The sequence below is a fragment of the Cavia porcellus genome, unplaced genomic scaffold (assembly GCF_034190915.1).
Source record: "Cavia porcellus strain 051 isolate PalLab524CR breed Dunkin Hartley unplaced genomic scaffold, mCavPor4.1 scaffold_13, whole genome shotgun sequence".
Taxonomy (NCBI): domain Eukaryota; kingdom Metazoa; phylum Chordata; class Mammalia; order Rodentia; family Caviidae; genus Cavia; species Cavia porcellus.
Window position 1 is genome coordinate 16,321,220 of NW_026947496.1, and position 15,992 is coordinate 16,337,211.

A 15,992-nucleotide genomic window follows, 5' to 3' on the forward strand; every position below is an offset into this window, starting at 1 on the left:
CTTTGCCTCAGTCATCCGGAGTGTTGGAGTTATAGGTTGCTTCACTCCACCTGACTGACATTTTTATTTTGAGATGGTTTCACTAAGTGGCCCAGTCTGGCCTTGAACGTACAGTCCTCCTGAAATGTCCCGGTAACTGGCATTACAGGTGTAAGTCACTATGCCTTTCTTCCCTTCTCCATGGTACCATCTAATGCCAATAATTGTCATAACTGGTGTTAAGAAAAGCTGATGCAGAGATTTAATGGAGTTAAACATTTGGAGATTTTATTTTATTTGGAGCTTTGGAAACAACCTATGCATTGGCAGTCTGCTTTTAATTAATCTTTGAAGTTAAGTAACCTACTTTTTTAGGGATTTTTTTCAGACCTTTAATAGCCTTATTAATAAAGTAATAAGAGAACTAAGAAAATCTTTGTTCTTTAAACATATTTAATAGCTATTAGAATTTAATTAGGCCTTCTTGATTCTTGGTTTGAAACATCTGGATTCCATATCTAAAAATCCCTTCTCATTCTGGATTCTGTGTCTGAAGATCCCTTCCAGTGCCATATAATTGCTTCCTCAGGATTACTGTCAGAATAATTTTTAAGGTTTTTGTTATCTGACCTTGCTTTATTACTAGATTTTCTAATTGCTCTGTATTTCCCAACCTGCCATTCATTTATTCGGTTCCTTATTTAGATTTAATTTTAGGAAGGTATTCTATTTATAGTTTCATTATAAATTATGCTCACTGATAGCTGTGAGTTTGAGGCCATTGTGGGCTATAGAGTGAATTAAAGGCCAGCCTGAATTGCATAGCAAAATCCTGTATCAAAAAGACAAAAAAAAAGAAAAAAAAATTAGTTAACTAAAATAATACAATTATGATCATTAATAAATGTAGAATGAATGTATGCTTAGCATTCTCTCAATATCCCTTGGGCATGTTTTATGAGATTGAAAACATTTTACCTGTTGTTGAACTATTTAGGTCAGTGTATGATTCCAGAAGTAAGTTGCTACTGACTTGGCTTGTTTTGTATAGCACATACCATTTAAGTAGCTGTAGGACATCAAGTAATAACATTAAAGGTATTGTATAAGTGCTGTGTTACAACTTTATAATAATAGAATCATTCTTTTATATTTAATGTTTACTTTGATAACTGAGTGGTTATGTGGAAGAATAAATTAAGTAGCATCTTTTAGGAACATTGTGATATGGTTTATGTAGAGGAGTGGTTTATTTTAAATAACCTGAGATCTGTAAAACAAGTGATATAGTGATTGTTTTAAATTATAAACTTGTTTTTCTAAGAATTCATTTGTGCTCTTTAATGATGGTATTATAATTTGGTTTGGGGGAGCAGTATTTGTTTGGAATCATATAATTAGCAAGCAAAAGGGTAATTTAAGTGGGTAATAAATAGTATTGCTGTAAGTCTGAAGAGGTGGTATGCTAAAGCAGCCCTTGAAGGTGTCACTTGATTTTGAAAACTAGTGTTTTTGCTTTCTTAAGAAATAGAAACAGACAACTGTTAAGCATCTGCATTAGCTTTAACTTACATGTTAGTGTCCAGTTCTTTATGTAGAGCTAAGATTGTGTCTGGTATCTGAAGAGCTTTTTAGCATGTTTTGTAGCCTAGGTCTGCTTGCAATTGAGTCTCTCAGCTTTCTTTCTGAAGAAAAGGTCTTCATTTTGCCTTTAGTTTTCAGAAACATTTCTGCTGAATTTATATATATGGATGCATAGTTTTTCCTTTCAGTATTTTTTATAAATGCCATTTTCTTGTCTTCTCGTTTGATACTTTCTGATGGGAAGTTTGCTGTACGTGTTCTTTATTCTTTATGCACTGTGTCATTTTTCCTCCAGGTGTGCTCAATATTGTACTTTTACCTTTGGTTTTCAGTCGTTTCACTAGGTATGTGCTAGGCTGGTATTATGTGGATGTGGTTTATTACGTTTTATTTATTTATTTATTTTTGGTTTAGGGAGAGGAATATTTCTCTTCATTTTAATTCCTTGAGAGTAGAATTGTCTTTATGCCTTTTATAATTTTTGTTTTTGAAAAATTTCAGCCTCTTGTCTCCTCAATTGTCTTTTTCTTTCCATTGTCTTTCTTTTTCTGGAATTCACATTATGTGTAAAATTATTTGGATGTGTTCCACAGCTCTTGAACAGGCTTTCGTCCTCTGTTTCCCCGTTTTTCTATTTCAGTGTTAATAATTTTTATTGGTCTGTCTCTAATTCCAGTGGTTTTCTTTCCTCTCTCTCTCTTTCTCTCTCTTTTTGCTGAACTGTGTGAAGTCAAGGGTGAGCTCCCAGCAAAGGCATATTTTCAGGTACAGGTTTTTAAACTACTTTTTTAATTCTAGCATTTGCTTTTGAGTCTCATAGTTTCCATCATTCTGTTGAAATTTCCCATCTGTTCACATGTCCACCCTTTTCATTAGATCCATTAACATATTATTGACAGTTATTTTCAAATCTTTGTGCAGTGGTTCCAGAAATTGGGCCATCTGTGAGTTATGATAGCGTTGATAGCTTTACCTCCTGAGAGCCGGTGGTTTCTCCTGTTTTTAAGTGCACTCATATTTTTGCTTTGATCAGATGCAGGAGGTAGCATGTAGAACAGCAGGGACTGAGGTTCATCTCTGCTCTTCCTGGAAACGGGCTACTTCTGTTAGACCAGCAGGGTGAGGAGCTGAGTTAGTTTACCCAGGAGCTGAACTGAGTTTGGGTTTTGTGCTTCTTGTGGTTGTCTTTAGTGCATCTCAAGTTTCCTGGCTGCTGTCCTGGACTTCGGATGGGGCTGGCTGCTCTAGGTGCTGTAGGGAAGTATGGCATCTTAGGCAGTGTCCAGTGTGTGTGTTGCCCATGAATGGACCTCTCCACACATGTGCCTTCCCTTCCCTTAGTGCTGGGCTGCTGGTGCCTGGTACTTGGTGCTAGGCTTGTTCCAGGGGTCATCCTGGCCCTGATTTCAGTCACAGGCACAGTCTGTGTACTGAGCTGTCCAGGCGAGGTCCCTGCTAGCCTTCCTGCCTTTATGAACCTTAGTGGCCTCCTTCCCCCTTGTGTCTCTGGTTGTTCTGGGACAGGAATTCCCAATCTTTTCCTCAGCAGTAACCTACCTTTTCCTGGAACAGGATCCCAGGTCTTGGATAGTTCTCTGCTTTCTTCTAAGAGTAATTTTTGTCCTTCAGCACTCCCCTAAATTGCAGCTGCAGTGAATTTTTGCTGTTCCTTGAGGGTGACAAGAATTTCTGCCCTTGCCCAATGGCTGAAAGCATATGATGAGTATTAGAGAAGTCATCATAGAAAGAGAGAGATCGGTCATCTGCTGTTGGGCCGCATCACCAGAAGTGCCTTGCTCCAGTCCCTCACTGACTGCCCTGTGTTTGTGGGAGCACTCCAAGAGGTCCCTTACTTTCTTAGGTATGGTAGGCTGAGGTGACCCACAGTTAACCTTTAACAAACTGTGAAGGTGGTAGTTGATTCCTTCCTTTGCACTTGTATGGTGCCCACCTACAGAGTGTAGACAGGCCGTCTAATTGGGGGCACCTGTCTCTCTCTAAAATTTAGGTAACTTTGTTGTCTTACAGCCTCTCCTGATGCTGGGCTAAGGAAGACTTATAACTCTGGAATTTATCTTTCACTCATTGTTAGGGTGGGAGTTATATTTTTTTGCAGCTTCTCTAGGCTTTCTGATTAAAATTTAAATCTGAGAGCTAAACTCTTAGTAATCTTACATTTTAAAATTTGACAAAGGATGCATTTAGGAAAATTTTCAGATACTACAAAGTTGAGGTTTACTCACTTTTGTAACGTGATCAATGGTATAAATGTGTAGGAAGTATCCATGTTTTGTACTTGTGGTTGTCTTTATTCTGTCTGTAGCATTTGGAGAGTTTTGGACATGGACCAAACCTACTTTTCCATGCTGCTAAATCTTACGTCGTTGTCCTCTCTCCAGCTCTCTGCACTGGGTATCTGGGAGGCCAGGTAAAGCATCTCCCTTGCCCGCGTTGTTCTCCCTGTGCAGCAGTCCTTCTGAGGATTTCTCAGTGCCTCAGTCCACACCTTCATTTCTTTTTGAACTCTTGACATAATCTTACAACCTCTCTTCCTGGTTACTCCCAGTTTCCTGCATTTATGAGTAATGGTTTATAAAGGTAAATTTTAACTGTGTATCTTTCTTGTTTAAAATGTTCTAGTTGGATGTGGTAGTGCATGGTTATAATCCCAGAATTCTGGGAGGCTGAGGCAAAAATATTGTGAATTTGAGCTCAGTCTGGGGAATTTAGCAATTTAGAATGACCATATCTCCAAAAAAAGATGATGGAGGTGTTGGGAGAATAGTCCAGTAAGACCCTCAGTTCAGTCCTTACTACATGCATCTATCCATCCATCCATACATCCACCTATCCATTCATCCATTCATCCATCCATTTATGTCTTTTCTTGGCTTTCCATAATTTCCCTTCATAACATCCACATTCTTTAGGGTCTGTGACATTCCCTACTCCCAGTTTTTCTGGCACCAACATATCTGTATAATTGATCAAATTACACATTTTTATATTCATATACAGTTGCATGATTTGAACATCTTGTCTCAGAACAGTGGTTTCTCATTCTTGATTGTATCTGAGAATTGTGTGGTAAACCTTAAAACATTCTAATGCCCAATCTAAGTGATAGACTGTTGTAGTCAGGGGTTGTGAGGATAACAATTAGAATCAGGACACACAATTTATAATATTATTTTATGATGGTCACCAAAGTAAAACACAAGAAATGCAGGAAATCTGCCATAGCACTAAAGATCCAAAATATTCAGCCAAGGGCCTGAATCCCACAGCAATGTCCTGAATGAGTCCAGATGAAGACCGAGACCCATGACAATGCCTCCCACGAGTCCAACTGGATGTCTAGGGCCCATGAGAAGGACTCACGCCAGTCTGTTTTACAGATCCATGCTGGGAAGGCCCAAAGGTCAGCAGTGGAAGCTAGGAAGACTGTGCCAGTGGGATGAAGGAACTGTGCTGATAGGTTGAGGGTTCTACACTGGAGCCAAGAAGTCACGCTCATAATAAAGAGCCAGGACTGTCCTGAAAAGCACCACAGCCATCTTCAGTGACATGGAGGTCCCACATTCCTCCAATGATAAGAACAGTTGAGTACATGCCAGAAAGCCAGCATTATGAGTTTGTCCTAGAGATTGAATGGCACACGTCTTCCTCTCTGGAGTCAGGAAGTGATGCTAGATGTAAGGACCAGAGTGAATCACAGCCACTCTCACCAACAAGGTCCCAAGCTCCTCCAATAACAATGGTTGAACTCACACTGGGGAAACTAGAGCTCCTCTAGGAGAACCAATGGCTCAAACAGCAACTCTTAGAGAAACCAAAACCCACAATGCCTTGCTCTTCTTCTCCTCATCTCTATTTATGCTGGCGACTTTCTTCAGCTGGGCCATCTATGCTCAGCACCATGGTCATTAAAAATTCAGCTGGTATTAAGTTGACCATCAGTTTAATCCATAACATAGATAAATTAATTTAGAGCTTTTCTGGGTGGAATCATCACTGTTTTTTTCAACCATTCCAAGTGACAGACTCCCACATACAGCCAAGACTTAGAGCACCATATTCCCCCTTAAACATGCTTTAGCATGTGGTTAATTCCTGATGTTTAAGATTTAGTGTAACAGTGACCCCTTTTAGGTCTCTCGTGGCATCTGTCCCTCTCACTCTGGACCATGTTTCATATGGCGTGCATGCCATGCTCACAACAACCTGAGGCCATTGAAGTGTCATTAACTAGACACCTAAATGTCAATTTTGATAAAATGTAAAAGTAGCATGACAGTATTTTTTCTTTTTTTGGTGCGGCAGGATCCCATCCACCAGGGACATGTTACTAAAGTCTTCTAGACCAGAAGTCAGTAAACTTTCTATAAATGAAGAAAATACTCTATTTTTAATACTAGAATTTTACTTTTACTAAGTGGTAAAAATAAAAATATTTCTAAACTGGAAGTATAGTTAGAGCACATCTAAAAACAAAAAGAAAGTGTTAGTAAATAGTGAATATACGAACATTTTTGGCTTTGTGTGCCATGTGTCTCACATGACAGTAGTTGTGTCACAGCTACTCAGCTCTGCCATTGTAATGTAAACAGAGTCCTAGGCAAAACCATGACTTTGTTTCAGTAAAATGTTGCGGAGTCTGAAATTTGAATTTTGTACTTATCATTACATCCTTTTTTTTTTTTTTAATGTTAACTTTTCCTAAATGTCAAAATCACTTTGGTTTACAAACTGTTGAGAGGCATGTGGTGACCTGGATGTGGCTCGTGGGCTTTGCTGTGTACCACGTCATCTCTGGGAGAACCTGGGGACCAGACGGGGTGTGTGCCTGGAGTCAGAGGGCTCTCCTGTTAGCAGTGTAATGCATACGAGGAAACAGCCCAGCCGCATAGCTTTGATTAAGTCGAATGAAGTAAAAGCTTCGGTCATCTAATTTGAATGGATTATTTAAAAGTACAATATGGACTATTTATATAAAGGTATAAAATTATAAGTATCTCTAAACTGTAGACTTTTACTGGTATCATAGTTTCATTCTAAGGCACAGAGAATGTTGAATACATATAAGTTTTCAGGATCAACTTGTTAGTAACATTATTAAAAAGGCTCACTGCACTTATTTTTGAAGATTAAAAATACATTCAGTTTGTGTAATGAGATTTAATGAGTTTGTTTTATGAGATTGAGATATTTCAGTAAATACCTCTTATGTAACTTTAGCCTAGAATAGTGATTTCCATCTGTACCACACATTATGACTGTTTGAGAGATTTAATATGTATAGGTGTTTAGATCTCTTCTCCTAAACAGACTGTTTTGGTGACTTTGTAGGTGATTGTCAGCAGCAACCATTGACATAGCAGAACAATAATTCTAAAAAATATTTTATGTGCAATAAAAATTTTAAGAACTATTTCAGACTGTTAAACAGTGAAGAATGTATAAAGTAATATCACCTATATCCTATCTTATCTGTAAAGATAGCCATCATTGTCATCTACTTGTTTATGACAAGTAAGATTAAATAATATCTGTCTTTTTGACTTGTTTTAACTCAGTATTTTCTAGACATCTAGTGAAACTCATTTCTTAAAACTATATTTATTTGGAGATTAAATATAAAACTATAGATAATTTGCGAGTGATTTTATAACCAGGGCTGATGAACATTGTAGATTGGGAACAGAGCTATTTCTAGTATTGTTTGGAGGCTGGAACAAATCATAACTCCCCTATTATCTCACAAAAAGTAAATAAACACACTGTAACAAACCAAACAAAATTATCTTAAAATGGCAATTACAGACGTCCTTACGAGGGGAAACTGCCAGGAAAGCTTCCTGATGTACCCAGGAAGAAGGCGTATTTTTCCTGTGGGTTAAAGTAATTGTATGCAAGAGGTGTTGTGCAGTATCTGTTACCCTGCCTGTGTGTTTCATTTTTAAAATGTTCAGCACTCTCAAAATCATCTGTGGTTTCCTTTATTGTTGCCAAAGTTGGAGAAGCTTGGACTAAGTGGGTTATGGGCAAGAAGAGAAAATCAGGGGCCTTTGATGTTCATTTTAGCTGCACAATCTAGGCAGTTGGGTCAAATTCTTCAAATTCTACCATTGATTCAACAGCCACCGATTTTTGTCTCAAGCTAAGTAAGTATTGTTCTGAACTGGGTCCTATACAGGTTGGTGGTCCAAGTCCTTACTCACAAATCAAAAACTCCCAATTTTAGTCACAATATCAAGTATTATTTTGTCTGTGCTCTGGAAAGGAAAGTAGCATTTTGGGTATTGTAGCTAAGACCTATGAACTAGGTGTTGGTTATTTGGGCATTGTCTAATAAGATAAGTTATGCCCAAACTTTAATACCTATTTTGGAATGCAAAGGTCAGAGTGATTCTAATATTCTCTCTGATTCTTAAGTGATATTTAATAACATTCAGCATCAGTTTGGTTCCCAACATGCTGAGGTTATTGTGATCCCAGCATCCATTTCTTGTCACCTCTTGTCATGCATACTCAAACATAAACTCTTCAGGAAAAAATCTAAGCAAAGTACAAGATCATGAGATGAGATCCTCTGGATATGTGAGGTTCCTATTTGGCTGTATATATATTGCAAAATCAATTAGGAAATAATGCTTTCAGTTTCCTTTTACTGCATATATCAGAAAAACTTTGTATTAACTAATAATGATGTTTTAACTTTTGGGTTTAGTAGATTTTAGTATAATCATCAAGGGACAAATTCAACTGAATCCATCTTAGAGATACAATTTTCAGTGAGACGCCCAAATTAAGAGAGCCAGGGCCCTCCTGCCCTGTTAGTAATCTGTACTGAACACCGTTCTTCCTCTGCGTGGTCCTGCAGTTCTCTTCATCTGAACCAACCATAGGCTTCAGTGTGATTGCTAGGTGTGAGTGGTCCTCAGACCAGCTTCCTTACCCAGAGAGGGTAAAAACCCTGGAACCTCTGCTTATATAAGGTTACCTTGTACTCTGTTCTACATCATGTGCTATGTCTATCCTTGGTTTGGACTTACAGCTTTGTTTTGCCATATTTGACTTTATTCTCTCCCCCCCAAGAGAGTAATGAGAACTGAGGAGTAATAAAATCCAAAATGTATAAATTTTGTTATAAAAAAGAGAGGGAGGGGAAAAAAAAAAAGAGCTCTAACGGATATAACAACAAGTGTGTTTAGGGATGTTAAATAGCTGACTATATTAATGTTTTTGGATCATTGAACACAGCTGTTTGCAGTCTCTCCGTTTGAATGTCTACTTTGTATTCTTTGATACTGTGATTTGAGCAACTATTTCCAAGATGATATTATGTAATCTATTAACAGGTGATTTCTTACTGTTATGTTTTTTTTTTTGTAGTTATGTATTATGTGTAACCTTACACTGCTTTGTTTTGTTTTGTGTTTTTCTCTTTTTCCTCTTAAATAAAAAAAAAAAAAAAAAAAAAAAAGAAAATAATGGTAATAAAATGAAGCCTGCTGTAAATATTCTCGGCAGAGTTCAGTGGTTTCCACAATAAATAGTATAATACACATTTTAAAAAAAGAGCAAGAACTATGAAAATAACCTTGAGTTTGGTTTCATTTGTTCCAGGGTCAGTCTGCTTAAAAGGCAATCTGGACTGGTCATCACTTAAGATTCCATTTTAGTTCATGATTTTTTTCAGTGTTGAATTTTTGTAAAATATTAAGCTTAAAATATGCTTTTCCTTTTTGCTAGATATGTTTATTGTTGAAGTCCATAATCATATATTCAGAAGGCAAACAGTACTATTTTTTATGATGTCAGATTATGCCTGTTTCCTAGTATTAAACAAAGTCAAGAAATTATTTCCTCTTAAGTGTATTACAAGAAAAACAAACAAAATGCCTGGTGCAGGGCTAGATCTTTTAGGCTTTAATAAGCAGGCTTGGGATATGTGGCAAATCCTTACCGTTTCTTATTGCAGGAAGAGTGCCAGGCTGTTAAGTCTTGCCTTGCTTCAGAGGCAGACTTGGAAAGAGCTCCATGATGAAAATCTCTTCCCTCACCCTTCATGTCAGTGCATCCTTGTAGTCTCACTTCATTAGGCTCACTTTGGAAAAATGTATCTTTTAATATACAAATATCTGCTGAACAAGTTAAGGTTTTTAATTTTTAAGGCATTTATTGTAAATTGAACCTGTTTGGAAGTGTCAGCCTGATGGGAAAGCTTTCTCTGAAAGCTGGAAGAGAAAACCCTTTAAAGGCAAGCTTTAGGACTCTGTTTTCCTTAATCACCAGTGTCAGAATCTTGTGCCACCAAGAAGTCTGCATGGTGTCTTAACACACCTGTAAAATAAACAGGTCAGATGCCTCTTTGAAATAACTTCATACTAGTTATATTCAAATATTTCAAGGAAAAAGACAGACACTATGGTAACTACTATTAAGTCGGGTTATTTGGTGGTGAAGCACTAGGTTGCTGAAACAGTCATGCTTTGACCTGTATTGTTATGTTGTTATGTCCTCTTTTATCTCAATCTCTCCCTTGTTCATTAAAAAAATTAATTAGTTATTTTTTATGGTTTTTTTTAATTAAGGGGAAAAATTTAAAAAATTAGCAGGATATATTATAGTAACTTTTTTTGATTTCCTACTAACTTGTTTTGAAGTCCTGTAATACTCCCACTATTTTGTTTTGACTGATTAGACTCTGCTCCATTCTGTATGATACTATCAAGTTTGAGAGTATAGGCAACTACTTTGAAGGAATAAGATTCACTAAGATGCCCATTCTGGTTTGACTATTATCTCCTTTGGAAGTCCTGTAATGTTTACAATGTTTAAGTTTTATTGGTCTTGTTCTCTACTGTTTTGTTCAACTTTATAATACCTAATGAGATAGATAATTCTTTTTAAGGAAGCAAGAGGCATTATGGTAATCATTGTTGATAACCTTGTACTCTGTTTTTACATCATATACTATGTCTATCCTTGGTTTTGACTTACAGCTTTGTTTTGCCATAGTTGACTTTATTCTCTTCCAAAAAAAAAAGTAATAAGAAATAAGGAGTAATAAAACCCAAAATGTGTAAATTTTGTTGTAAAAAAGAGGGAAAAAAAGTACTCTAAAGGATACAACTGCAAGTGTGTTTAGGGGTGTTAAATAGCTGACCATATTAATGTTTTTGGTTGGATCATTGAACACAACTGTTTGTAGTCTCTCTGTTTGAATGTTTACTTTGTATACTTTGATACTGTGACTTGAGCAACTATCTCTAAGATGATAATGTGTAATCTATTAACTGGTGATTTCTTACTGTTTTTTTTTTTTTTTTTTTTTTTTTTTTTTTGTAGTTCTGTATTACTTGTACCCTTACACTGCTTTGTTTTGTTTTGTTTTTTCTCTTTTTCCTTTTAAATAAAATTTAAAAAAAAGAAATAACTTCATACTATTTGAGTTCATTCTTAAATAATCTTACAAAGGTGGCAAGATAAAGCTGACTTTTTTTAAAAAAGTTTTTTATATTTCCTCTTTCCTGTTTTAAAGTTAAATTTTTTATTTTGGAGTAACTGCAGCATTCACATTCAGCAGTTAAGGAATAATATGTGGAAAGCCTGTATATTATTTATCTAGTTCGCCTAATGGAAATTCCTTGAAAAACTGCACTATCACATAACTAGGATAGTGACAACGATTCAGCCTCCCATTCTTACCAGACTTTCCCAGTATCACTTGTGTGCTTGTGCTCATTTGTGTGTGTGTCTAGTTCTGTGCAATTTTGTGTGGTACACACAACCACAGCCTCACTACACAGCAGTCCCTTTGTGATAAAAGAGCTCTTTTATTGCCCTTTTTAATACCTCTCTTCATTTTTTTTTTTTTTTTTTTTGGTCTTTTTCGTTTTTATTGATACCAGGGATCGAACTCACGACTACCTGCTTGCAAGGCAGGCACTTATGCCGCTGAACTAAATCCCCAGCTCCCTCTCTTCATATTTTAAACACAGTTTTTGTTGTTAACTTTGTCATTATGATATTGACTTAAAGAACTATTTTTAAATTTATACTCATGCTTTACGTTCTTTTACTTTATTTAAATAGAGGTGATGGGGTGAGAGTTCCAGCCCTGTGCCCCCTGGAGAAACTCCCACCCCAGTGTGGAACTTCATTAGTATAAGCTCAAGTATAATCAGAAGAGACTCATTACAAATAACAAAAACACCTCTGACTGTCAGGAAATTGTAAGGATTTTAGGAGTTCTGTAAAAAGGGATTAAAAGCTAGATGTATTTGTTTTTATGCCACAACATACAAAAATTAGCATTTTAAGTGTATAGTGTAGTAAATGTTGAGTATATTGGCATTATTTTACAGTAGATCTCCAGATTCTTTGAAGTTTGCAGAACTGAAATTTTTACCCTATTAGATCCAACAGGTCCTCATTCTTACCTTCTGAACCCCTGAAAGATTATTCTATTTTTTTGTTTCCATAAATTTGACTATATGGGTACCTCATATAGGCAGAATCAGTATTAGGTCTTTTGTGACTGTTGTGTTTCAGTGAGCACACTGTCCTCAAGGTTTCTTCCACATTGTAGCACGTGACATTTCCTTCCCTTTTAAAACATTTGCATTTTATATATATATGCAGTGTTTTGTTTATCCACTCATCTGTTTAGGGACACCAGTTACTTTTGTCCCGTAGCTATTGCAAATAATGCTGTTATGAGCATGATTAGACTGTGTCTCCTGGAGACTCATTTTTTGGAGGTATATAACCAGAAGTAAAAGTGCTGGATCATGTGATAATTCTATTTTTGGTGGGGTTTTTTTTTTTTTTAATTGTCATGCTGCTTTTCAGAGCAGCTGCACCATTTTAAAATCCCACAAACATTAAATAATCATACCTTAATGATGTTTGGATAAACCTGTTTTAACTTTTTTGTGCTCTTTTATTTAATGACTGTGTCACTACACTGGACAGGCTGACACTTTAGTGTATGTAACAGATGGGATACTGTGCATTACAAAGTGTTTGTATACCAAGAAGAATCCTCAGGAGCACAGCTATGCCTTTCTGGAATCAGCTCTTTCAGTTACAAGTAACAGAAACCTTATTGGAACTTGTTTAAATAAAAGGGGGATTTTTAATGTAATAGGTCTTAATCACTGGAATAAGGGGTTTGGTTCTCACTAGTCTTTGGTGGATCTATTTTTCCTGCATTGTGGCTTTCATAGTACGATAGAGGTGGCTTCTGCTTCAGCTACACAAACACCAAAGAGACTCAGTTGGTCCCAGTCCACATTTCTCAAAGGAAGAGAATGATTGGCCCAGCGTAGAATAATTGCATCGCAAGTATGTCCAGGAGGAGAGAGTCTACGTAGGGACATAGGGAAATGTGCAGACTGACTGGGAGGCAGCAGCTCCCTGAAGAAACAGACCGAGTACTAGAGAGAGACAGTGAAAGTAGTGCTTGCCATTGTTGATGAACTGAACATCAGTAAACAGTTGATGGAATACACACTAAACAAAAGAATATATTTGGAAAAATTCTAGGGAAGAACTTTAGGATGACCAGAGGCAAAACAAGTCAAAACACCTGCAATGGGGCTGGGGATTTAGCTCAGCGGCATAAGCGTCTGCCTTGCAAGCCTGCAGTCGTGAGTTTGATCCCTGGTACCAATAAAAACAAAAAGACCAAAAAAATAAAAAATAAAAATAAATTAAAAAAAACACCTGCAATATGTTAGGCTAAGGGCCATAAGGGAAATTGAATGAAATTCTTAAAGTCTTAACAGATAAAAATCATTGACCGATCTCTGAAACGAGTTAGGCAGTTTTTAAAAACATCTTAATGCTACTGTTTCATGTAAAGGTTTTTTTTTCCAGACAGGGTATTGCTATGCAGTTCAGGCTGGCCTTAAACTTGGTTTGTAGACCAGGCTGGTATCAGACTTGCAGTGATCCTATTACCTCAACCTGCCAAGTGCTGGAATTACAGGCATGTGCCACCGTGCCTGGCCTCATGTAAAAAAATTTTGAAAGTTTATATCACATGGAAATGAATAAGCTTTTATAATTAATTCCAAGAAATTTGCAGATTGTATGGGTTCGGGAGTTGAGGGATGGAGATAATCAAATAATGACGACTCGTAGAGGGAATTAGAATGTGGCCTTCGCTTTCTGAAAATGTGGAGAGAATTTTTCCCCTTGAGCCCTGCCGACGATGATTGCCGTGACTTAACTCTATCGCCTGTCAGGGACCGTGCTAGGCCTTGCAGGTGCTTTCTCGTCTAACTTCCCCGTCACAAGTGCTCCTATTTTTTAACTGTATTTTCTAAGGTGGGTCTTAGTGGACTGATTAATGCTTTGCTTTCCCTTTCAGAGATGTGGTACTGGATCTTCCTCTGGGCTCTCTTCTCCTCCCTGTTTGTCCATGGTGCTGCAGGAGTGCTGATGTTTGTGATGCTGCAGAGACACAGGCATGGAAGAGTGATCTCCGTCATCGCGGTCAGCATTGGCTTTCTGGCCTCTGTAACCGGAGCGATGATTACTAGTGAGTTGATCTGGTTTTGTTCAAGGATACAGTTTTTTATGCCCTTGCTATATTGGTAACTGTTTTTTACTATCTATAATGTAACATTAGATTGACTTTTCATGTAGAATATTCTTCAGCACTTTACAGCTGTCAGCTCTGTGTAGAAATGGTAGTTTACTCATTGACCAGGTACTTGTCATTATGCAAGTTTTTATGGTAAATAGAAAAATCTGCAAGTTCAATGGGAAAATTTATCCTACAGTGAATGTACTTTCTGCTTTTAATGTCACTCATTATCTAATAAAATAGGCACAAAAGTATGATAATTGTCATTTGAAAAGTGAAAATATTTCTCTTAGATCCTTTGTATTTCATTTGTACACAAATAGTTTTGACACCAGTTTTTCTGGCCTGTAGGAACTCAGTCAGTTTAGAGGGTCCTCTGAGGACCTGCAGGTACCTCTCCTGTGCTGCCTTTCGCACTTTCTCACAGCTCTCTAGGTCTGTTCCTCTGACCTTCTCCCCTTAACCTTGAGGTTGGGCCCCTGCTCCAGCCTTGCCTTCACAGAGTTAGTCCTGGTTTCTGCAGCTGCTACTTGAGCAGAGCTTGGCTGTGTCCTGTTGAGCCTGGAGAGGGCCACAGCTGCGCCCTTAACGCGATTGTGCAGCAGCTGCCCGCTTCTCTGTGGTGCTCCTCCTTCTGTCCTCCCACTGAACAACAGAGGCTTGCACTGCATTTGCTGCTGGCCCGCTTCCATATGTCTGGACAGTCACTGCTGCCCCTGCATCTGTTTGGGGCCCTGCGTAAAGGGCTTCTTCCTTTCTGTGAATGGCTGCCTAAAGTTAAGGGAAAGACTTTTATCTTCAGAGTTCAAGGGCTCTCTCCTTCCCTTGCCCCACGATGACTGACATTACTTGCCTTGAGAGGAGAGTCCTGTTTCCATGTCACTGGGTATGTTCCCTGGCACCAAGGTGATAAACCTTCGCTTATTTGCTATTTGGATTTTCTATGCTACCTTGTATTAAGTTTTGTAGGTGCTTTTGTCCTGTCTGCATTTAGCCTAGCGGCACCTCATTCTGTGATAGGTGGGGTTTTATCTTTTTGAGACAGGGCTCGCTATGTGGGTTCAGGCTGACCTTGGGCTCACTTTGTTTCCCAGGCTGGTCTTGAACTTGCAGTGATCCTCCTGCCTCAGCATCCCAAGTGCTGGGATTATAGGAGTGTGCCACCACGCCCAGCTGACAGATGGGATTTTAAAGATGCAGGTTTAGCAGAAGCACAGGATATTCGTGCTGGGGCCTCAGGCATTCAGTTGGAGAGAGTGAACCTGGATTCTAGCAGGGCTTAGCAGGTCAGCCAGAAGGTTTGGACTTTGATTTTGCAGGTCATGGAAAAAACGTAGGTTACTTTTGAGTGGGGAAGGGCCAGAGACAGAGCAGTTCAATGGGAAAATCTGTTTTACAGTTGAACAGAGAATATAGGTAAAGAACCAAGAGAAAACTCAGAAAGAGCAGGTACTTTGTCTATCACCACTTCACCTCCAACAGTGAAACAGTACTTGGAACATAATAGATGCTCAAAGAGTCTTGTTTGGATGAAAGGATAGAATGAAGTGGAATAAAGGAAAGAATGGAGAGGGGCAAGAAGGAAAAAGTAAGAATTACATGCTTAGTTTAGCTTTTGAGCTTGATACTTGATCTAGAGTATTAGCTGTGGGCTGCATAGGAAGTAATTGATGTAAGGACTGTGACAGAGAACAAAGCATCCGAATTGGTTATAACTCAACTGTGGTAGCTTTCAGAGAAAGCTCCAAGGGACTATTACTGGAGACTGTTGGAACCATGCACAGAGGTGGAAGGGCATAGGAGCAGCCTGCCTGTGTATGCATTA

At 38.0% G+C, this 15,992-nt stretch overlaps 1 protein-coding gene across 1 annotated transcript in view; it reads left to right on the forward strand.

The window, feature by feature from the left end:
* Tmem170b (transmembrane protein 170B) overlaps positions 1–15,992 on the forward strand; it is a 37,077-nt gene that overhangs the window by 8,172 nt on the left and 12,913 nt on the right. The window contains exon 2 of the mRNA XM_063259880.1: positions 13,949–14,119. Within this exon, the coding sequence (XP_063115950.1) occupies positions 13,949–14,119 (171 nt within the window). The remainder of the gene's footprint in view (positions 1–13,948; positions 14,120–15,992) is intronic.